This window comes from Scyliorhinus canicula, chromosome 2 (assembly GCF_902713615.1).
Source record: "Scyliorhinus canicula chromosome 2, sScyCan1.1, whole genome shotgun sequence".
Classification (NCBI taxonomy): Eukaryota; Metazoa; Chordata; class Chondrichthyes; order Carcharhiniformes; family Scyliorhinidae; genus Scyliorhinus; species Scyliorhinus canicula.
The window spans coordinates 63,238,414-63,263,398 of record NC_052147.1 but is presented as its reverse complement, the minus strand read 5'-3'; the positions used below and the strand labels follow the sequence as shown (position 1 = coordinate 63,263,398).

The following is a 24,985-nucleotide window of genomic DNA, read 5'->3' as shown; positions in this document are numbered from 1 at the left end:
TTGTTTATAACGGTATACAGTTCGTCCAGCACCTTCTTCATTTCTGCCTGGAATGGGATGTAGACCGCTGTAATCATGGCTGAAGTGAACTCACATGGAAGTTAGTATGGGCGGCACTTCACGGTCAGGTATTCCAGGTCCGGGAGCAGTAGGTCGCCAGGGTCACCACATCCAAGCACCAGGAGGAGTTGATGAGGAGGCAAACCCCTCCACCCTTCGCTTTGCCTGATGACGCGGTGCGGTCCGTTCGATTAATTGAGGTTGTATGGCACAGTCCGGTGAGGCGGGGGTGAGCCATGTCTCTGTGAAACAGAGCACAGAGCAGTCTTTTCTCTCTGAGAGGTACGTCTAGCGTTAAGTTCATCCAGCTTGTTTTGGATCCCTTGTACATTTGCCAGGGGTATGCTGGGGAGAGGAGTCTTGAAACTGCATTGCTTCAATCTCACCTGCAAACCGCCCCGTTTTCCTCGCTTCCTCGGTCGGTGGCTGCGGCTGGATGGTCCTGGGATCCGATGGGAAAAGTCTGACCTTGTGGAAGGTAGGTGGTTGCGTCTGGCGGGGCCCAGGGTGCTGGCGGGGATATGGCGCTGGTTACGTTTCTGGGGTCATGTCTGGCAGGGTCACGGGCACTGGTTGAGGTGAGGGTTGCTGGGGGGGGCATGTTTGCGATCCAGTCGAGTCCCGGCGTTCTGCGAATACGGGAATACCTTGCAGCGCGTTCAGGTCTTCGTGCGGGGTCTCCGCCGTTTCAGGGGTCCTGGGATGCAGGCAGGGGCTTCCTAAGGCAGGTTGGGCTGTGTCCCATGTTCTGTTCCCTCCTTGGGCGCTCCTGGGGTCGGGTCTTGGAGTAGAGCTGGTGGGGCCTCCACATGGATTTTTCTTTCCTCCATCTCTAGGTAGGTCGGTTGCTGGGTGGGCCTCTCCGGGTCAAGTTGGGCCAGGTCTTGTAGTCGGGGGCCTGGTCGGGAGCTCCGGGGACTGCCGTCTGTTCTTAGGCCGGGTCAGGTGCTCCGAGGCCAGGTCAGGTCCAAATCGAGGTCGGGGCCTCACTTCCAATTTGGGCCTCATCCGCTTCCAGGTTGTGGAGGTCAGGTCAGGTCGGGTTCTAAAGAATGCATGGTAGGTGCAGAAAGCACAGGAGATCCAGCAGTTGGCCAACAACCATGATAAAAGAGGCGACTTTAACACAATCAAGACTACTTACAGCCCCATGCACCCAAGACACTACCAGCGTGGGAAGAGAGTCAAGAATGGAGAAGTGCTCATCAAGAGAGGGGCAGGGGTATTATATGATGTGAGCATGGGAGCAGCGGAGTTTTCACGAGCTCTGGCTCTACTGATGTTTTAATCCTTTAGTTTACCCTAATCCGCACCCTATAATTACTTACTTTAGGGTTTTATGTCTTGTACTATTCCCTGGAAAATTCTGGCTAGATTTTAGTGATTAGGAGCAGAGTGAAATCAAAAATTCCTCATTTGATTGAGGAGGTTGGATGTGGCTGGGGTGGGGCCCAGCTTGCAGTGGCAGGCCTATGCCTTGGAGGTGCTGTCGGAATCAAGGTGATGGCTGCCATTGTGAATGTTGCTCTGGACAATGTTCTGATCTTGTTCCTCGGTGCAGATTTTTGGTCCTCACTTTGACGAACTGCAAAATATCCTCGAGAGAATAGTGGAAATGGGGAAGAGAATCCTGTTATTTTATAAAGCAGTCTCCATGGTGAGGTCTCGCCTTCAGTTCTTGGAAATCCTGTTGCATGGTTTGTAATTTATACTGACCGACTCGGGGAATAGGCGCCAGGCAGCGCCTGGTCTCCTGAGGGGAGCAGGGGAGGTATTTGAGAATTGGCTGCCATGCTTTCGCAATCCCGATTTGAAGGCTGAGTGTTTCAGGTTCGACGGAGTATTTTGCATCCAGTCTTAGAGGCCTGGGGTTGATCAGAGGCCTTGACCGCAGGTCTTATGTTGTCTTGTCCTCAATGCTCATTGTGAGGGGTTGGAGACGGCTGGATGTGTCGCATCATCCCCTCCTGTTGCAGCCTAGGTTCCTTGCTGCTTGTGCGTCAGAATGACGGTGTACAGAGGTGGAGGCGTTATGTTTGACGGAGGGATCCTAAATAGATTTGGCCTTTCCAAGCGCCATAGATGCTGTTAATATCTTGCAGTTCATCAATAGCCTGAACTTTATTCCCTTGTGATTATGCTATTGATTTTGTGTTTGTTATCTTTTTCCCTGACAAGCGGGTGCAATTTTTGAGCACGGAGGCGAGGGTCGCCTGTTTTCCTACTTTGGCAAAAATCACACGAGTCGGTAATAGAGAACATAGAACATAGAAAAATACAGCACAGAACAGGTCCTTCGGCCCACGATGTTGTGCCGAACCTTTGTCCTAGATTAAAAAGAAATTAATCTACACCCCATCATTCTACCGTAATCCATGTACCTATCCAATAGCTGCTTGAGGGTCCCTAATGTTTCCTACTCAACTACTTCCACAGGCAGTGCATTCCATGACCCCGCTACTCTTTGGGTAAAGAACCTACCTCTGACATCTCCCCTATATCTTCCACCATTCACCTTAAATTTATGTCCCTTTGTAATGGTTTGTTCCACCTGGGGAAAAAGTCTCTGACTGTCTACTCTATCTATTCCCCTAATCATCTTATAAACCTCTTATCAAGTTGCCCCTCATCCTGCCCCGTTCTAATGAGAAAAGGCCTAGCACCCTCAACCTTTCCTCGTAAGACCTGCTCTCCATTCCAGGCAACATCCTGGTAAATCGCCTTTGCCTCTTTTCCAAAGCTTCCACATTCTTCCTAAAATGAGGCGACCAGAACTGCACACAGTACTCCAAATGTGGCCTTACCAGTTTTGTACAGCTGCATCATCACCTCACGGCTCTTTAATTTAAACTCTCTGCTAATGAATGCTAGCACACCATAGGCCTTCTTCACAGCTCCATCCACTTGAGTTGCAACTTTCAAAGATCTATGAACATAGACCCCAAGATCTCTCTGCTCCTCCACATTGCCAAGAACCCTGCCGTTAACCCTGTATTCTGCATTCATATTTGTCCTTCCAAAATGGACAACCTCACACTTTTCAGGGTTAAACTCCATCTGCCACTTCTCAGCCCAGCTCTGCATCCTATCTATGTCTCTTTGCAGCCGGCAACAGCCCTCCTCACTATCCAAAACTCCACCAATCTTCGTATCGTCTGCAAATTTACTGACTCACCCTTCAACTCCCTCATCCAAGTCATTAATGATAATCACAAACAGCAGAACACCTAGAACTGATCCCTGCGGTGGTTTGTAAGGCGTGTGGTTTGTACATAGTCCTGCCTTTTTTCTGTGCTGTAATTCTTGCATTTACAAGAGTGAGTGCATTTTAGACACCCCTCACCTCATTTAGAGAGATGAGTAGAGCCACGGCATGGTGGTGAATGGATGGTTGAGGTGATGGTGGGTGGTACGGTTAGATAAGTGCCCATTTGGATTGAGGAAAGACCCCAGTCAAGCTATCTGTGTTGGGTTTTATTTTATATTTTTGTTTCTTGGGTTTAGAGAATCCGTGTTCATCTCCTACGAAAGTCCGGGTAGATCAAGTATCCTAGAGAGGACTTGGTTCCTGGTGATTCTTCTTTGTGGTTGGAGTGGCTGGAGTAGGGGAAATACGTGATGGTGCGTGCCTGGGTATGGTTGGTTAATCCTTACTTGATTTGTTGGAGTGAGAGGCTGTATGCTGTAGATCTGTGTTGTTTGTTTGGAAGCTAGGCTAGATGGGGTAGCTAGGCACCCTCCTCCAAGCAGGTTTTATATGGTGGCTTCTTGAGTGCCCTCCTCTTTTAAGTCGGGTCGTCCCTGGGGAGGAGGAACTTTTGGCTCTGAGGCGGCTACAATGCTCTGCCCGTTAGTACCGTTTTTGTAAAGGTGTACGGTGCTGGCCTGTGTCTCACATTCTTAACCCTGGTGTTCCTCTATAAGAGAGGTTTCTTCTCCTTACTTGGGTAGGGAGCATGGTATTGCAGGCCCTTATTTGGTAGATTGTGTCTCAGAGATGGTTTCCCTTATTGTATCTGGGGAAGGGGCGGGTGAAGAAGAGAGACAAATCGGGCCCCTCCCAAGATGCCAATCTGATGGGTGTCTTGATGATTTTTCTCCTTGGTGATGGGGTGTTCTCGGTTGAGGGCAGTGTGATTCTTCTAGTGTTGGTGGGGCTGGTGCGTTGCCTTGGGTGTGGTTAGAGAGGAGTGAGGCCGGTTGGATGGTGAGCCTTGGTATGTTCTGGGTATCCTTGGTTTACTGACTTCTATGGACACCAGTATGCGGGGCTGGTCCTGTACAGTGGTTGGTATCCTGTTTCCCCCTTATGTATGGGACGTTCCTTCTTTGCAGAGATGTCCTGAGAGGCTGCTGAGTGCGGTTTTGAAGAAGAAACTTTTTCCCTTCTTTGCCTTGCGGTGCGGGGTGTGCGCCAGGGGATAATGAGCTCATGACTGTGTCCTGGTCTCTCTTAGCCCGAGAGCCTTTGTTCCTGGTATTTTTAATTTTCTTATCCTGCCTCGGTTAGTGTGTTGAGGTGCTGACCACATCTACTATAATCCAAACCAATTGTGTTAATATTTGCTGGTCCTCTCAGTATAAGTATGTGGAATGATGATCATTCTATACTGTGCCGAAGTGTGGGGTTTTGCGTCTGGTGGGTACATGTAATATATCCTTTTGGAACTAGTGCCCTCTCGAATATTTTTTAAAACATTTTATTTCTGTTATTGTGGGGTTAAAGAATCCATGACTGGCTCCTGGAAGGTTACAGACAGGTCTGTTATACAAGAAGAGGACGTCAGCAGGAATTGAGGGAGATACTTGCTGGTGCGTGCCAGAATATGGTACGAAGATCTTATCCTGAATTCTCGTTGACGTTGCGAGCAATCGCCGCATGGGAAGGTGTGCACCATTTTACCATATTTGCATGGCCGTATCCCCCTTTCCCTTGTTCTCAGGTGATAACGTATGGAGGCACCAAGCTGAGTTTAGTGATTGCACTGAACCAACTGTATTGTTGTCTTCTGACCTCTTCTGTATCTATGTATGTCGAGACATTTTTGTTGTGCTGTATCGATCCTGAGGTTTTGTTGTGTTATTTGTTAAAATGGAAAAATATCTTCAATAAAAATATATTAGAAAAAGGACAGAGGGCAGTCATTGCCCGCTGGATGGAGCACTCTGACGACATCTTCAACAGAGACTCTGTCTTCAAATCAAGTGTCCTCAACTCCATCCCGCAGCATACCATCAGCCACCATCTCAACACAAGACCAACCAAGCACAAAGTAGAAAAGGCCATCCGACAGCTAAAGAATAAAAAGTCATCAGGTGCAGATGGAATCCCCGCCAAAGCACTAAAATATTGCGGAGAAGTATGATTGGTGTGAATACATGACCTCATTTCCTTTATCTGGAAGGACTAAAACATGCCATGAGATCACAGAGATGTCATAATTCTGGCCATCTTCAAGAAAGGTGACAAGTCCAATTGTAGTAACTACAGAGGAATTTCCCTGCTGTAAATCACTGGAATGGTCATCACAAGAGTCCTCCTTGATTACTTTCTCCCTGTGGCTGGGGAACTCCTCCCAGATTTGCAAAGTGGATTTTGCCTACTAAGGGGCACAATGGACATGATCTTCACCACACAGCAACTACAAACGAAAAACATGGAATAGCACCGACCCTTGCTTATGGCCTTTTTTGACCACACAAAGATCTTCGGCACTGACAACCGCAAGGGATTATGGAGCTGCCCCCAAAAAATTGTCAGCATCCTTCACCTGCTCCACGATGGCATGCAAGTCGTGATCCTGACCAACAGATCCACCACAGACCCAATTCACGTTCAGATTGGGATCAAGCAAGGTTGTGTCATCGCACCAACATTCTTCTCGATCTTCCTTGCTGCAATGCTCCACCCCACCCTCAGCAATTTCCCCACTGCAGTGGAGCTAAACGACAAGAACAAATAGGTACCTGTTCAACCTCCGCCACCTGCAGGCCAGATCCAAGTTCATCCCATGACTGAGATTTAAGGGGTTCAATATTATTCCCTCAATATACAAGTGCTGATGGGCAAGACCAAAGAAGAGGCCAATAGCATTTTCGATATTATAAATAGAATGCAAGAATAAAGAATTAAAGTTATATAAATTGTTAGACCCCAGCTAGAATGCAGTTTTGGGTCCCCCAGAAAGGGCATTAAAGCTATAGCATATTAAGCAGATTCTACCAGAATGATGCCTGTTAATGAGTAGAGACATGAAATACTTAAACTATTTCAACTGGAACAGAGTGGGCTTAGAGAGTATTTAATACATTTTAAGAGATTTGATAAACTTAATAGAGAAACTCTATTTCCTCTGGTGGGGGCGAGGGGTTGGTCAGTGATAAGAGATCACTAATTCAAGGTTGTTATTAAAGAGCGAGCAAAGAGAATAGGCGAAATGTCTTTACCTACAAGGTTGTTGATATATGAACTTTTTGGACCGAGGCAAAGACTCAGACCTTTAATGGTAAAATTGGATATTTAAAACAGGTTATGGGAAGAAAGGGACAGCACGGTGGTGCAATGGTTAGCACTGCTGCCACAAGGCATCGAGGACCCGGGTTGAATCCTGGACCCGGGTCACTGTCCGTGTGGAATTTGCACATTCTCCCAGTGTCTGCGTGGATCTCACCCCCACAACCCAAAGATGTGCAGGCCAGGTGGATTGGCCACGTAAAATTGCCCCTTAATTGGAAAAAAAATAACTGGGTACTTTAAATTTTAAAAATGGTTATGGGAAGAATACGGAACAAGAATCTCTACTCTAGCAAAGAAACAATGAGATAAATGCCCTTGTGTACTGTGTATATTGAGAGCAATACATAATTTTGTTTTTCTCTGTATTAAAATTAAGCTATCATCTATTTTCCAAATCTACTAACCTGTTTATGCTCCTGAAGTCACTTCTTTATACATATCCACTGTTAAGTCATCTACAAATCTTATATCGTTCCCCATTTCTAAGTTCACGCAATTTTATATGGGTCTTGCACACTCCAGCTGCATATAATCATTCACTAAGATGCAGGATCAGAGTACAGTGAATTGGCTGACAGCCAGAAAATGACATCTGCACAGATGATACAAGTCACGGGAAAATGGGGATCTTCAAAAAAAGGGATAAATATTGACAAAGAAAGACAGACAGAAACAACGCTGCAAACAACTCGGTGAGAAGAGTACAAGATCCACTCAATGGGGAACAAAGAAAAATAGTGACAGAGGAAACAGTCAAAAGACTGTTTTATGAGAGACATTTTTTTTTGTCCATGAACAACATCAGAGATCAATGACCATAACAAATTCAAAAAATGCATTTGCTGGGAGTTGGAGCCTGGGTTATGGGAGGATGCCTTGAGGCCAGTCAATGTATCCTCGTTGTGTGCCAGGTTTCGCCTTTTACAATTTAAGGTGGTCCACAGGGCACATATGACTGTGTCCCAGATGAGCAGGTTTAGTGAAGGGGTGGAGAATAGGTGTGGGCGGTGGACGGGTGGGCCCATGAATAATGTCCATATGTTTTGGGCATGTCCAAAGCTTGGGAGATTCTGGCAGGGGTACTGAAAGTAATGGTGGTTCTGAGCCCAGAGGCGGCGATTTTTGGTGTGTCAGAAGATCCGGCCGATGCCTTGGCCTTTGCCTCCCTGGTAGCCTGGAGACGGATTTTGCTAGCATGGAGGGTCTCGGAATCACCAAAGTCGGGGGGGTGTGGGTTAATGACGTGGCTGGGTTTCTCCGGCTTGAGAAGATAAAGTTCACCCTGAGGAGTTCGATGCCAGGGTTTGCTTGGAGGTGGCAACCGTTGATCGACTTCTTTGGGAAACATTAAGCTGTCAGCAGTGTGGGGTGGGGGGGAGTTGTTGTTTGGGTGTCATTTATGTAAGCCATGTTGGCTAGGTTTTGTTTTTATTGGTGTGTGTAGATGCTTATTCTGTTAAAATGTATAGTATAAAATGCCTCAATGAAATATTTTTCAAAAGAAAATGTATTTGCAATTATACACCATGCGCAGAAGAGGGTTTCTCCTATTGTGGCGATGGCTCCAAATATTCCACAGGTCCATATTTTTCTGAGTACTTCACTTCACGTGCTCACAGACATTTAACAGGTTTGGTAGCAGAGATTAATAATAACAGGGCATCCGTTTGAATTCAGCACCCTCTACAGATGATTTGTGGTGTCTGTGAGCAAGAAAAGCAGTGGGAAGGCTTCTCAACTAGTCAGACTGAAATATCTTCACTTCACACAGACAACAAATCAGGAAGCACCAATTTACATTTAAATCACCGAACAGAAAATGAAATAAAGATTGGAACATGCACATGAGATTAAGGCAAAGACATAAAAGAGCAAAACATGAAAGCTGTTTTAAAAAATCCAATTTAATATACTTATAAATCTGTAACTTTTAATTTTCTTCTGAGAGAACAAGACTCCATTCTTTCAAATTATTTTTTCAGGTCCAGAGAGATCATTCAGGACTAATTATCACCTAATATGCCGTTAAAAACTCAGTTACGTCTGACTCAACAAGCTATCATCTATTTTCCTCAACTTTTATAGCTGTTTTGAACAGGAAAAACGATGAGTGATCTCTGTGCAGAGTCCATTGAGGAACACTGCAATGAAGCTGGCTATGAAAAACAGGATTTTCAACGGATAGCGATTGACAGATTTCAGCATTTAATTGCTCTGCCAGTTTTACCCAGTAATAAGGGCAAATGCTAACACTATCATCAATATTTGTACAACAAAGTCTCGGCGATCAAGTTGGTGCTTTAATAATATTGCACATTGTTGAAAAAAAGAGACATGCCGTCAAAGCTTTTCATCTTGCACTCATCATGGCAGATACGCAAGAATATCAAATCTCAAAAAACGGTAATATTCTAACTCTTAGTATTATGATATTGCACACCCAGCAGCTAACTGAGAACAATATCACAGAAGAGCCACCATTCAAATGTCAATAAGTTTCACTGCAGATCCACAACAGTGCATGAAAAAGTGGATATTGCAAACTCATAGATGCAATGACCATTATCTTAATCCAATCCTTTTCCATGTAAAATTGGCAGCTATGGTAGCACACTTGCCTCTGTATCAATAGGTGCAATAGTTCAAGATCCACCCCAAAAACTTGAACACAAATATCTGGGCTGATATTCCTATTCAGTGCTGACGGCATGTGGCCCTATCAGATGTGCAACATTTCGGGTGATGAATTAAACTGAGGCCCCACCTCTCAGGAGGTCTCTCAGGATTACATATTGTTCCACTATTTCAAAGAACAGGAAAGTTATCCCTGCTATCCTGCTCAATATATATCCCTCAGATCAACACTAATAAAGACGACAGATTATTTGGTCATGATCACGTTGCTGTTTGTGGGAACTTGTGTGAAAATTGTCTGCCGCGTTTAGAACAACAGTGACTACACTTCCAAAGTACTTCATCAGTTGAAGAATGTTTTGGAACATCCTGAAGTCATGAAAGGCACAATATAAATCCAAGTCTTTCTTTAAAAGAAGACGGACTTCAACAAAGAGTTAAATCGGGCAGCACGGTGGCGCAGTGGGTTAGCACTGCGGCTTCACGGCGCTGAGGTCCCAGGTTCGATCCCGGCTCTGGGTCACTGTCCGTGTGGAGTTTGCACATTCTCCCCGTGTCTGCGTGGGTTTCGCCCCCACAACCCAAAAACGTGCAAGCTAGGTGGATTGGCCACTCTAAATTGCCCCTTAATTGGAAAAATGATTGGGTACACTAAATATATAAAAAATAAAAAATAAATAAAAAATTTTTAAAAACAAAGAGTTAAATCTGATTTATGTAAACCAATAGAAAGGATATAGGTGCAGGGTCTCAAAGCTGACAACCTCAGAACCAAGGCCATGCTGGATTTCAGGTTATGTCATATTTCAGGTCGGGCAGTTCATGTCAAACTGGTTAAGGTATGGCCAAGGGTTGCTCGCAGCATAGGAATAGATTGGTGTGCATACGGTGAAGGAGGTACCTAGTCAGTTACCGGTTATGGGTCAGGGTTTAGAGAATCCCAAAGTGTATCATGGAGTTCACCTGACCCACAACTTTTAATAGATTGTGGTATGGGGAGCACACGGCTCACTCTACAGGTATGGTGCAGCAGAAATGGACCAGTATTCTTTAAAACAAAACAATGTTTATTCTATGAACGCAAGTTAACCTTTCTAAAACAAACAGTGAACATCTTAGCAACCAGGAAATCAAATACACCACCCAAAGAATACAACACTAAGAAATCTGTATGCTGTTCTTGTAACCCCCAGAAGACTTAACAAACCTTTAAACATAAGCACATCAGGGTTTACATTCAATACTGAAAACATTTATAATTCTGAATTCACCAAATGATTAAGAAATAGTCCTTCATGGCAGAGATCAACAGTACAGCTGCTTTGTCTGATTTTAGCTGCAACACACTGAAAAACGAAACCAAAAAGACAGACACACCCAAGCTTTTCTCAAAGTGAAACTAAAAAGCAGAACCAGAACTCTGACATCACTGCAGCAACATGAGCAGCTAACCATTTCTTAAAGCGACATACTCATGACATACCACATCAAACATGTGCAATGCCCAGGAGAATTGTCCAGCTAGGTTTTGCTTTTACTTAATATAATTAAAATTGATGTTTGGCACTTTCTAAAAATGTTTCATTTTCAGACAACTCTGGTTTTTGAAGTCAACTGTCCACAGCTAGATTGAGTTATAGATGTTCACAGCATGGAAACAGGCCCATCGGCCCAGCTGGTCCATGCTGCCCAGTTTCCATCACTGAGCTAGTCCCACTTGCCTGCATTTGGCCCATATCCCTCTATGCCTACCCTGCCCATCTAACTGTCTAATTGCTTTTTAAAGGACAAAATTGTACCCACCTCTACCACTACCTCTGGCAGCCCATTCCAGATGCTCACCACCCTCTTTGTGAAGACATTTCACCTCTGGTCTCTTTTGTATCTCTCTCCTCTCACCTTAAATCTATGCCTTCTAGTTCTAGACTCCTCTATCTTTGGGAAAAGATGTCGACTATCTATCTTATCGATGCTCCTCATTATTTTATAGACCACTATAAGATCACCCCCAAGCCTCCTACGCTCCAGGGAAAAAAGTTCCAGCCTCTCCTTATAACTTAAACCATCAAGTCTTGGTAGCATCCTCGTAAATCTCTTCTGCACTCTTTCTAGTTTAACAATATCCTTTCTATAATAGGGTGACCCGAACTAAACACAGCATTCCATGTGTGATCTTACCAAAATCTTGTACAACGTCAACAAGACGTCCCAACTCCTGTATTCAATATTCTGACCAATAAAACCTAGCATGCTGAATGCCTTCTTCACCACCCTGTCCACCTGCAACTCCAGCTTCAAGGAGCTATGAACCTGTACTCCAAGATCTCTTTGTTCTGTAATTCTCCCTACCTCCCTATCATTAACTGAGTAGTTCCTGCTCTGATTTGATCTACCAAAATGCATCACCTCACATTTATCCAAATTAAACTCCATCTGCCATTCATCAGCCCACTGGCCCAATTGGTCAAGATCCTGTTGCAATCTTATATAGCCTTCTTCAATATCCACTATGCCACCAATCTTGGTGTCACCTACAAACTTACTAACCATGCCTCCTAAATTTTCATCCAAATCATGTATATATATATATCACAAGTAACAGTGGACCCAGCACTGATCCCTCAGGCACACCGCTGGTCACAGGCCTTCAGTTTGAAAAATAACCCTCCACAACTACCCTTTGGCTTCGGTCACCAAGCCAATTTTGCATCCAATTGGCTACCTCGCCCTGGATTCCGTGAGATTTAACCTTTTGCAACAACCTACCATGCGTTACCTTGTCAAAAGCCTTGCTAAAGTCCATGTAGACAATGTCGACCGCACTGCCCTCATCTACCTTCTTGGTTACCCCTTTTAAAAAATCAATCAAATTAGTGAGACATGACTTTCCCCTTACAAAGCCATGCTGACTTTCCCTAATTAGCCCTTGCATGTCTAAATGCCTGTAGATCCTGTCCCTCAGTATACCTTCTAACAACTTACCCACAATAAAAGTAAGACTCACCAGTCAGTAGATCCCGGGCTTATCCCTCCAGCCCTTCTTAAACAAGCGCACATTTGCTACCCTCCAATCTTCAGGCACATCTCCTGTGGCTGTCGATGATTTAAATATCTCAGCTAGGGGGCCGGCAATTTCCTCTCTATCCTCCCACAATGTCCTGGGATACATTTCATCAGGTCCCGGGATTTGTCTATCTTGATGCGCTTTAATACCTCCAGCACCTTCCTCTCTGTAATATGTACACTCTCTCTACACTCCTCAAGGTATCACTTTTTATTTCCCTAACATTTGTGCCTTTCTCAACAGTAAATACTGATGAGAAATATTCATTTAGGACCTCTCCCATCCCTTGTAGATCCGCACATAGATGATCCTGTTTATCCTTCAGAGGCCCTATCCTCTCCCTAGTCACTCTTTTGCCTTTTATGTAACTGTAAAAGCTCTTTGGATTTTCCTTTGCCTTATCTGCCAAGACAATCTCATGTCCCCTTTTTGCCCTCCTGATTTCTCTCTTAACTCTACTCCGACAAGCCCTAAACTCTTCAAGGGATCCACTTGATCCCAGCTGCCTATGCATGTCAGATGCCTCCTTCTTCCTTTTGACCGTGGCCTCAATATCCCGAGTCATCCAGGGTTCCCTACTTCTACCAGCCTTACCCTTCACTCGAAGAGGAATGTGCTCACACAAGCATAATTTACCTTTCGCCCATTAAAATAACTTTATATTTTCTTCTTAAAATGCAAACATTGCTGAGCAGAGTTGAAGATGAAATCATGTGCTTATTTTTGCTTCCCCTCACCCCCCATCCAGCAACAGTATCACAAGGTATTAAAATTGGCACCCAGAACTTACCGCTTGACAATAGCTTTCGCTGCTTCTTTCTGTCCTCTGGTATACTGGGAAATCAAAATATCATTTCCTACAAAATTGAAAATTCAAATGACAGTTTATGCAAAGCATACAAGCTTAATTAATCCTAAACAGTCGTAGCTAACTTCATACAAATCATCTCTTACTTCCAAGATTGTGCCCACTGATCTTAATTTTTGAGAAGTGGAAGTGCCCCTCCCTCCACCTACCTGTGCGAAGGAAGGTGCAGAGGGAAACTTTTCTCTCAAGATATTTTCTTTGCCTCCAGTCTTTAAGTTACTCCCTGCCACCTCAATGCCTACTATTCCCAAACAATATGATGAGATAACCTACAAGAACAACTCTGCAATCACACAGTTGGAAGTTCACAAGAGTAACTTCATATTCTAATTTGTTTCATTCAGTATAGTTTCATTGTAATATTACAGCAATTTTGACTTTGCCTCCTACTTGGGCATCCAGGTGAAATTTGGAAAACTTCTCTGCCCAAGGGCACATCCAACCCACAGCACCACGACTCCAACCATGAGTAGGATGAGGGGACAAGTCCCAAAACCACTCCAGCCTGAATGAGGATCAGACCCCGTGCTGTTCGCACCAATCTGATCTACACTGGCTGTCTGTCCAGCTGAGCCAAACAATTTTCTACCCCCCTCTCACCCCAACCCAAGGAAACATTAGGAAATAGCATCTGGATCTACATGTGTGACTTAGACATGTCCCAGAACATCTGATTTCCAGTGAGGGGTGGCGGAGGGGTACCCGAGAAGATGGATTGGTGGACTGCCCAGAGGTCCCCATGCAAGGACTGCACAGCAATTGCTCAGGAGATTTGAACTTCCAATGGACAATGACGCTGCCCTGAGAACCATCCGATGCTCGGATTTGAATTGGAGACTTTGGATGGATCTAACTTCATTAGCAGAATAGTTACCCAGGAAAGGGATTAGGAGGGACAGGGATTGGTGAGAGCAAGCAACGTTGCTGCTGCAAGGACAGGCGGGTTAGTTAAGCAAGCAATTAAGGGATAAAGATACATGTCAGGTAAATGTAATGAAGATACAGATGAGCCATAACATAGCTGAATGGCTAGAACAGGCTCAAGGGTTTGAATAGTCTCCTGTAGCTCCTATGTTTCTAATTTTTAAATTAATCAAACGTCGCTAAACAATGGGTCTATGGGAGGAGCCCTAAGCAGGGTCAATTCCTCCTCTTCATGTGCCAGGCTTAGCCTAATACAATTTAAGGTGGTCCACCGGACACACATGATGGCGGCGAGGATGAGCAGGTTTTTCGGGGTGGAAGACAGATGTGTGAGGTGCGCGGGAACCCCAACAAACCATGTCCACATGTTTTGTGCAAGCTCAGGTAGTTTTGGCAGAGGTTTGCAAAGGCAATGTCCACAGTGCTAGGAACTCAGGTGGTGCCGAGTCCAAAGGTAGCGATCTTTGGAGTGTCGGAAGACCCGGGAGTTCAGGGAGTGAAAGAGGCCGATGTCCTGGCCTTTCCCTCCCTGGTAGCCCAGAGACGGATCCTTTTAATGTGGAGGGACTCAAAGCCCCCCCGAGTGTGGAGATCTGGGTTTGTGATATGGCTGGGTTTCTCAGTCTTGAGAAAGTAAAGTTTGCCTTAAGAAGGGTTCTCTCGGAGGTGGCAGCCGTTCGTCGACTTTCTCGGAGAAAATTAAAATGTCAGCAGAAGCAGCATTCCGGGGGGTGGAGGGGGGCAGGTGTTAGATGGTTGAGGTGTGAGAGGATTGGGTCAGGTGGGGAAATGTTTATTTTACCGTGTTAATGTTATTATTTTCGTTATTGTTATAAAATTTTGCAAATACCTCAATAAAAATATTTTGAAAAAAAAATTGTTGCTAAACAAGCACTATATTAATCACACAAAATTATTATTTTTTTTAAATTTAGTGTACCCAATTATTTTGTCACCAATTAAGGGGAAATTTGGTATGGTCAATCCACCTAACCTGCACGTCTTGGGTTGTGGGGGCGAGACCCACGTAGACATGGGAAGAACGTGCAAAGTCCACAAAGACAGTGGCCTGGGATCAAACCCGGATCCTCAGCGCCGCAGGCAGCAGTGCTAACCAGTGCACCACCATGACGCCCAGCTGCACAAAATTCACCCAAAAATCACCAATCAAGGTTTATCAACTGCCCTTGATATTGCATTTCCAGTGAATTAATCATGCACCAGTATTTGCAGCAATCACAACTAAACTCTCAGCCTGTGCCATCCTGCTCTATTGGCTGAAAGAGGACACAAGCAGTGAGTTTTAAACGATGATAGTCATGTGTCTATTCCACATATTTACATTCTCACTACATGCCACTAAACTCATATAAATGTGGGCACTCTGGGTCATACCTTCGTGTCTGCTGCCATCTGCTGGTGCTGTTGGAAGGTGTCCTGCGGCTGTTTGTGCATGATTTGATCTTGGACACTGGTTTGATAAATACGAAAACAATCAGTAAATTTCCTTGAAAAATTTCAAAGACTTGCATTCATCCAACAAAATTGAAATCAAAAAAGACTTTCAAAACAAATTGCTTTCTTGCTCTTTCTCATTCTTTGAGAAGGTTTATTTCTAAAGTCACAATGGCTTTTGGTCGTCCTAATGTTTTTAAGTTTACTATTAAAATCCAATACTTTTTACTTTAACTGGGGAGCCTAGTTTTTCCATAACAATGTATCGATGATATCACAAAGCAACTGCAAAATAGTCAGCAGGAGAGACATGGAACTGCCGAAAGTCATGGTACATGCTGGAAGCAGCAACTCATGAAGGAAAAGAAATGAAAATGAAATTAAAATCGCTTATTGTCACAAGTAGGCTTCAAATGAAGTTACTGTGAAAAGCCCCTAAAAGAATGAAGGTCCTGCAGTCAAACTTTCAAGAGTTAGGGAGGAAATTAAACAACAGGTCCTTAAAAGGTGACAATCTCGGCATTACTCTCAGCGTCACAAGCTACTGAGGAGAGTAGTAAAATAAGTGAAGCTAATGTGTGGCTGGACAAATGATGCAGGAGGGAGGGTTGAAAGGGCACTTGAGCAACACTGTTTGTGGGCAAATAATTGGGTTCTTGGGCAACACGGTAGCACAAGTGATTAGCACTGTGGCTTCACAGCGCCATGGTCCCAGGTTCGATTCCCTGCTGTGCGTGGATGCACGTTCTCCCCGTGTCTGCGTGGGTTTCCTCCAGGCGCTCCTAATACTGGTGCATGATTAATTCACTGGAAATGCAATATCAAGAGCAGTTGATAAACCTTGATTGGTGATTTTTGGGTGAATTTTGTGCAGCTGGGCGGCATGGTGGTGCAGTGGTTAGCACTGCTGCCTGCGGCGCTAAGGACCCAGGTTTGATTCCAGGCCACTGCCTTTGTGGAGTTTACACGTTCTCCCCGTGTCTGCGTGGGTTACCTCCCGTGCTCCTATTTCCTCCCACAGTCCAAAGACGTGCAGGTTAGGTGGATTGGCCATGATAAATTGCCCTTAGTGACCAAAAAAGGTTAGGAGGGGTTATTGGGTTACGGGGATAGGGTGGAAGTGAGGGCTGAAATGGGTCAGTGCAGACTCGATGGGCCAAATGGCCTCCATCTGCACTGCATGTTCTATGTTCTATGAAAGTCCTGAGGTACTGAGACCACCTCTAGTGCTGGAGGGTTATGTACATGATGTCTGAGTCACAGCTCAACCAATTTCGCTGTGCCACGGTTAACTTATGCTGTGGACGAGGCAGGGCAAAATTAATTTAGCAGTACAGAGCACTGGGAAAGACAAATAGCATTAGAATACGATAATTGTGATAATTGATAATTGAATAGAAAAACATAAGAGGGCATCAGGCAAAGGAAGAATGCAAGGCAGACCAAGATGGATATGGAGTACAAGTATGTAATAAATGCATAGAGCATGGTCAATAAGGTGGCAGGCTGTTGGCACAAATTGCCTCACGGGATTATGATATACAGTAAAGGGCATCACGGTTGCGCAGTGGTTAGCACTGCTGCCTCACGGCACCGAGGATACGGGTTTGATCTCGGCCCCGGGTCACTGTCCGTGTGAAGGTTGCACATTCTCCCTGTATCTGTGTGGGTCTCGCCCCCACAACCCAAAAGATATGCGGGGTAGGCAGATTGGCCACACTAAATTGCCCCTTAATTGGAACAAGGGATTGCGTACTCTAAATTTTTTAACAATTACATACAGCAAAGTCCTGCCATTCGCAGGAGTCACCTTCCCACAAAACTTTGGCGAAATCACGAATGATGAACATATTTCTCAAAGGGGCTCAATTAGATATATTCCAGTAAACTGTGGTGCAGTATGTGTGTAGGACAGATGGGGGAGCCTCTGAGCAATACAAATTGTTCGGGCAGCACTTCTGCCAGAATAATAATCACTTAACCAAAAAAAATGCCCGATTGTCACTTTTTTTTTTAAAAAGCACAGGCAAGATGATGAGCAGCTGTGTTGCCTCTGCGTCGGGAAGCTTCTTCCCACCTGGATCAACAAACTAACACAGCAAAGGCCTGGGGAAAGATAGGGAGCAAAAACATCAATGAACAAACATTGCTCCTGGAATAGGCGATGCAGTGCACAAAGTGCAGAGTGTGGGTAAGTGCAAACGAGAACAAGGAAAGCAGGAATGGCTTAACCTAGCTGTGGTGGCAATAACAGAGTCATGGCTAAAATAAGGGATGGATTGTGAAGTTAATATTTCTGGTTATAGGATAGTCAGGAAAGAGGGAGGGATGACAGTGTCGAAAAGTGATGTACATGAAATTTCAAAGACAGTATCCATTTGGTCGGAATTAAGGAGCAATAGCAGAGCTAGAACATAGAACATAGAACATAGAACACTACAGCGCAGTGCGGGCCCTTCGGCCCTCGATGTTGCGCCGACCTGTGAAACCATCTGAAGCCTATCTGACCTACACTATTCCATTTTCATCCATATGTCGATCCAGTGACCACTTAAATGCCCTCAAAGTTGGCGAGTCTACTACTATTGCAGGCAGGGCGTTCCACACCCCTACTACTCTCTGAGTAAAGAAACTGCCTCTGACATCTGTCCTATATCTATCACCCCTCAATTTAAAGCTATGTCCCCTCGTGTTGGTCATCACCATCCGAGGAAAAAGACTCTCACTGTCCACCCTATCTAACCCTCTGACTATCTTATATGTCTCTATTAAGTCACCTCTCAGTCTTCTCCTCTCTAACGAAAACAACCTCAATTCCCTGAGCCTTTCCTCGTAAGACCTTCCCTCCATACCAGGCAACATCCTAGTAAATCTCCTCTGAACCCTTTCCAAAGCTTCCACATCCTTCCTATAATGTGGTGACCAGAACTGCACGCAGTACTCCAGGTGTGGCCGCACCAGAGTTATGTACAGCTGCAGCATGACCTTGTGGTTCCGAAACTCAATCCCCCTGCTTATAAAGGCTAGCACACCATATGCCTTCTTAACAGCCCTATTAACCTGGGTGGCAACTTTCAGGGATTTATGTACCTGGATGCCGAGATCTCTCTGTTCATCTACACTACCAAGAATCTTGCCATTAGCCCAGTACTCTGCATTCCTGTTACTCCTTCCAAAGTGAACCACCTCACACTTTTCCGCATTAAACTCCATCTGCCACCTCTCAGCCCAGCTCTGCAGCTTATCTATGTCCCTCTGTATCCTATAACATCCTTCAGCACTATCCACAACTCCACCGACCTTCGTGTCATCTGCAAATTTACTAACCCATCCTTCTACACCCTCTTCCAGGTCATTTATAAAAATGACAAACAGCAGTGGCCCCAAAACAGATCCTTGCGGTACACCACTAGTAACTGAACTCCAGGATGAACATTTGCCATCAACCACCACCCTCTGTCTTCTTTCAGCTAGCCAATTACTGATCCAAACCGCTAAATCACCTTCAATCCCATACTTCCCTATTTTCTGCAATAGCCTACCATGGGGAACCTTATCAAACGCCTTACTGAAATCCATATACACCACATCAACAGCTTTACCCTGATCCACCTGTTTGGTCACCTTCTCAAAAAACTCAATAAGGTTTGTGAGGCATGACCTACCCTTCACAAAACCGTGTTGACTATCGCTAATCAACTTGTTCTTTTCAAGATGATTATAAACCCTATCTCTTATAACCTTTTCCAATATTTTACCCACGACCGAAGTAAGGCTCACAGGTCTATAATTACCAGGGTTGTCTCTACTCCCCTTCTTGAACAAGGGGACAACATTTGCTATCCTCCAGTCTTCCGGCACTATTCCTGTCGACAAAGACGACATAAAGATCAAGGACAAAGGCTCTGCAATCTCCTCCCTGGCTTCCCAGAGAATCCTAGGATAAATCCCATCTGGCCCAGGGGACTTATCTATTTTGACATTTTCTAAAATTGCTAACACCTCCTCCTTTTGAACCTCAATTCCATCTAGCCTGGTCGACTGAACCTGAGTGTTCTCCTCGACAACATTGTCTTTCTCCAGTGTAAACACTGACGAAAAATATCCATTTAACGCTTCCCCTATCTCCTCTGATTCCACACACAACTTTCCACTACTATCCTTGATTAGCTACTAAGGCATTGGGTGAATACTATGCGTCAGCAAATAACAGGAAGGATATGGAAGAGTAAATTTGGAGGAAAATTGCTAAAAGTTGCAAGAACTATAGGTTAAGGAAAATGGGAAGTCAATTATCCTAACATAGGTTGGTAAAATGACAGAGTTAAGGACAAAGGGGAGGAATTCCTGAAATATGTACAAGAGAACTTTTTCAATCAGTCGGTTTGCAGCCTAATAAATAAGGCTGGATCTGGTTCTGGGTCCTGAAGTGAGGCAAATGGATCACTGTTTCAGTGGTGAAGCATTTGGGTTACAGTGAGCACAACAATACGTTTATAGTAGTTATGGAAAAGGACAAATAGCAATCAAATGTAAAAATACTCAACTAGAATCTGCAGTGTTCTGCACCAAAGAGAAAGAGGGGCTGGAGGCTTGGCTCTCCCAATTTTTTTGTGTTTCATTATTGAGCTGCTAAATCCAGAAAGTTTTGCTGTGGATTAATGACCTCGATTCTATTTGGGACAGAATGGAGGCTCGCTCGTGCACTACCTCTACTCTTCATGCCATAATTACTGCACCACTGCCCTTCTCTCCTGTTAGGATTTTCCTCAAATCTGATGGTGGAATCCTCCCTTAGGTTCGGCAGCACTTTAAACTCTTCTCCCTGTCTTCTTCATAGATATATAATATATAATTTGGAAAGGATAGAGAAACTGAAATTGGAGGAGTAGTTATTTGATTGGTGATATATCATAGATATCATAGAATTTACAGTGCAGAAGGAGGCCATTCGGCCCATCGAGTCTGCACCGGCTCTTGGAAAGAGCACCCTACTCAAGGTCAACACCTCCACCCTATCCCCATAACCCCATAACCCAGTAACCCCACCCAACACCAAGGGCAATTTTGGACACTAAGGGCAATTTATCATGGCCAATCCACCTAACCTGCACATCTTTGGACTGTGGGAGGAAACCGGAGCACCCGAAGGAAACCCACGCACACACAGGGAGGATGTGCAGACTCCACACAGACAGTGACCCAAGCCGGAATCGAACCTGGGACCCTGGAGCTGTGAAGCGATTGTGCTATCCACAATGCTATCGTGCTGCCCCTATTGGTAACAATCGCCGCCTCTTACCTTCTGGGTTTGACCATTCATTTAAATCTTGAAAGGCAAAGGGACTAGAGCATTTTGGGGACCTGTTTGTAGAGGGGAGATTTGCCAGTTTAGGGAGCTAGCCGACAAATTTCAGTTGCCCAATTCTATTCTCTTTCGGTATTTTGAGATTCGTGACTTTTCCTGTAAGGTTTTTCCTTCCTTTCCTTTGGCCCAACCCTCCTCCTTGCTGAAGAAGATTTTACCCTCGGCTCAACCTGGCGAGGGGTCTATCTCAGACTTATATGGCTATCTTCTTTCATCGGATCCCGCCCCATTGGATACAGTGAGGGCGCTGGGTCCTGTGCTACAGATGAGGCTTGGAGGGAGGCCCTCCACAGGGTCATTTCCACATTCTCATCCCTGGTTGAGTTTGATTCAGTTCAAGGTGTTACACAGGATGCACTTGACCAAAGCAAGGATGAGTGGGTTTTTCCCAAAGGTGGAGGGCAGGTGTGATCCTTGTTCACTTGGCCCAGCTAACCATACACATATGTTTTGGTCTTGTCCCAAACTTGCCAGCTTCTGGGTTTCCTTCTGCAACACTATATCAGAGATTCTTCGGGTGGTTCGAGAGCCATGCCTACTGGTAGCCATATTTTGCTCTCAGATTCACTGGCATTTCACTCTGGGGTAGGGGCAGATGTTGTCACCTCACTGGTAGCCCGGAGGCGAATATTGCTTCGCTGAAGGTCTCCCATCCCGCACAGTGTTTCTGGCTGGTTGGACGATTTAATGACATTCCTGCACTTAGAAAAAAATAAATTACCATTGGGGATCAATGTAGAGATTCTACTGCAGATAGCAACCTTTTATTTCCTTTTTTTAAGGATCTAGACACGGTCAGCTGTTAGGGGGTTTAGTTGTAGTTTATAGGCTTCAGTTTGTGTTTTTTATTGAAGATTTGTTGGTAACTTTTAAATTTGTACCCTTACATCTTCGTTGTTTGATTCTTATGTTGTTATTATCTTCAATATTACTTTATTAAAGAATACTAAAAAATATTAAAGAGTAGGAATTATTTCAGTGAATTAAAAAATATTCTGACCCAGGTGGATTGGAATCAAACAAGAAACAATAAATGAGCATTTGAGGCCTTCAAAGAGGAGATAAAGTACCAACCAGACATTTGCAATCAAGGCAAATGGAAAAGAATCCAAAGATGGGGCTCCCTGGATGACTAAATATATAGAGATTAAAACCGGGTGGCAGGGTGATTAGCATTGTTGCATCACGGCGCTGAGGATCTGGGTTCGATCCCAGCCCCGGGTCACTGTCCGTGTGGAGTTTGTACATTCTCCCTGTGTCTGCTTGGGTCTCACCCCCACAACCCAAAGATGTGCAGGGTAGGTGGATTTCCCACGCCAAATTGCCCCTTAATTGGAAAAAAAAGACAATTGGCTACTCTAAATTTATTTTTAAAACGAGATTAAACTGAAACAGAAAAAGAAAGCTTATGGTAAGTGTCAGACCCAAAATACAGAGCAGAACTAGATCAATATGGAATATACAGAGAATGAAAAAGGAAATTTGGAGTAAAATATGAGAATGGTTTGAACAAGATGACAAATGCAAAACACTGAGGATGCTGAAAATCTGAAATAAAAAAGAAAATGTTGAAGATGTTCGTCAGGTTCAGCAGCATCATGCTCATCAGCATGAGAAGCAGAATTAACAGTGTGATAACCTTTTACGAGAGATAACTTTGTTTTGCTCTGTCTTGAGATGCTGCCACACCTGCTGAGTATTTCCAGCATTTTCTGTTCTTCTTATTTGATATTGGTTTCACTGGCAAAATAATTAAGTATTTTGTAAACATATAAAACATTTAGATATAGTCAAAGGGTGGAGCCAATTGGGGGAAAAATTGAGATATTCTCATGGAGATGGAGAACATGGCTCAGATATGAAATTAGGACTTTGCATTAGTCTTTATAAGAACGTAAGAAATAGGAACAGAAGTAGGCCATATATATCCCTCAAACTTGCTCATCATTCAGTTAAAATATTGCTGATCTTCCATCTCAAATCTACTTTCCCACCCCACCTCTCATATCTTCGCTTTCCTTATTGGCCAAAGATCTATTGGTCTCAGTATTGAATATATTCAGCGATGAATATCCACAGTCCTCTGGGGTACAGTGTAAAGATTCACAACTCTGAGTGAAGTGATTTCTCCTAATCTCAGTTCTAAATAACTGATGCCTTATCCCGAGACTAGTTCTGGACTCTCCAACCAGGTAAACAGCCTCTCAACATCTCCTCTTTCAAGCCCTCCTAAAACAATAAATTATGCTTGATGAGAACATCTCTCGTTCTTCAAAATATAGGTGCATACTGCACTCACTGTTCCAAAGGGCCAACCCCCTCATCCCAGAAATAAATAAATGAACTTCCAATCGTGCCCCTAAAAATCAAGTGTAAGCTTCCATTGGTGGCGAGATCAAAGATGTACACTCGTCCAGAAATGAAAATGAAAATCGCTTATTGTCACGAGTAGGCTTCAATTAAGTTACTGTGAAAAGCCCCTAGTCGCCACATTCCAGCGCCTGTTCGGGGAGGCTGTTACGGAAATTGAACCGTGCTGCTGGCCTGCGTCAAAGCCAGCGATTTAGCCCAGTGTGCTAAACAGCCCCTGATCTCACCAAATATGATATGATCTCACCAAATAAACAACAAGACTTCCTTATTTGTATACTCTTTAAATCCCTTGCAATAAAAGGTGAATACACCTTTAGTTTGCCTTCCTCTTTGCTTGCTGTACATGCATATTAACTTTGTGCTTTGTATACAAGGGACTCTTCTCACAGAAGCCTTTACTTCTATTCTTCCTACCAAATTGGATAATTTCACATTTGGTTGTACTATATTTCATTTGCGAGCTTCTTGTCCACTCAATTAACCTATATATTGTTTCACACGATGATAATACTAGAAAACAGGTCCTGTCTTCTTCGACTCCCAAGTTTGGGGTCAGCAATCACCTCTCCAACAACACCGCAGTACTACCATTGGTACACCCATTGGTGCAGTCTATTAAACAATTAAAACTCAATTTCAACTTAAATACTTGGGAACAACAACTCTTTCCGAACATTTTTCTTCCTTATGTACTTTGAACAGCTTATTTTTCCACACAGATTTGTATCAATGGAAAACTTGGATACATTATCTGGAAAGGAAATATCTGCAGCCTCAGGGAAAGGGTTGGGGAGTGACACTGGGTGAATGCTCCCTCAGGAGGGCCAGCATAGGTTTAATGGGCCAAATAGCCTTCTGCTGTGCTGTAACTATTCTATGATTCTACAACATTATACTTGGTTCCCTCATCAAAGTCATTGATATAGATTGCAAATAGTGGAGACCTGCTAAGATCCCAGACCAGATCCTAACATCTGTTAGGATACTGGACAAGAACCAAAGCATTTTTTAAAACTTGTAAAACTGTAAGGAAAGGATAATTCGCTCCAGGAGTGATTCCACTAACAAATAAGGATAGGTTATATTAAAACCAACTTTATTATTAACTACATTATTACAGAAAATAGCTTACGGTTAACAGTTAAACAGTTCTTCACCATAAAAAGGAAACACTTTAACTGTTACTTTAATCACCAATCAAGCAAAACACATCACAGGTCAAAAGCCACTTGCAAATAAAGTTAGAAAACACAAGGTTACCTATTGTATACTTGAATAGAGATTTCTTAGAAATACTGTTTGAAGTGATAGAGGGAGAGCGAGAGATCCTGTCAGGAAATAGCCTGCAGATTCCTGTCGGGGTCAGACTGCTGCTTAACCTGACAGCTTTTGCAAAAACTGCTGCTCAGCTAAAAGCTCCCAGCAAAACTAAAACTAAACTGCCTGCTGCAGACCTGGTTCCTCCCTTTAATTGCATCATCTCTATCCCACTAACTGGGATATGACCATCTACTAGGATGATCACAACCCCTCAATTATTTAACCTCAGGGAACATTATTTCTATAAACAAAATTCCATAAGCACTATATAGGTAAACAATATACATAGTTTGATAGAACAATGATCACACTTTTACAACATCTTAATTGCAAAATCTTCTGCAACCACATTGTCTGGAAGCGTTAACCTAGATTTAACCTATTTAATAATATTACTGCAAC

General features: G+C 43.9%; 2 protein-coding genes across 2 annotated transcripts in view; one reads left to right on the top strand and one right to left on the bottom strand.

Moving 5' to 3' along the window:
* timm9 (translocase of inner mitochondrial membrane 9 homolog) overlaps positions 1–24,985 on the top strand; it is a 101,868-nt gene that overhangs the window by 40,686 nt on the left and 36,197 nt on the right. The gene's annotated exons all lie outside the window — the stretch shown is intronic.
* kiaa0586 (KIAA0586 ortholog) overlaps positions 1–24,985 on the bottom strand; it is an 818,517-nt gene that overhangs the window by 766,898 nt on the left and 26,634 nt on the right. Inside the window, exons 3-4 of the mRNA XM_038780001.1 lie at positions 15,463–15,538; positions 13,066–13,132 (exon numbers count right to left, since the gene is read on the bottom strand). Of these exons, the coding sequence (XP_038635929.1) occupies positions 13,066–13,132; positions 15,463–15,538 (143 nt within the window). The remainder of the gene's footprint in view (positions 1–13,065; positions 13,133–15,462; positions 15,539–24,985) is intronic.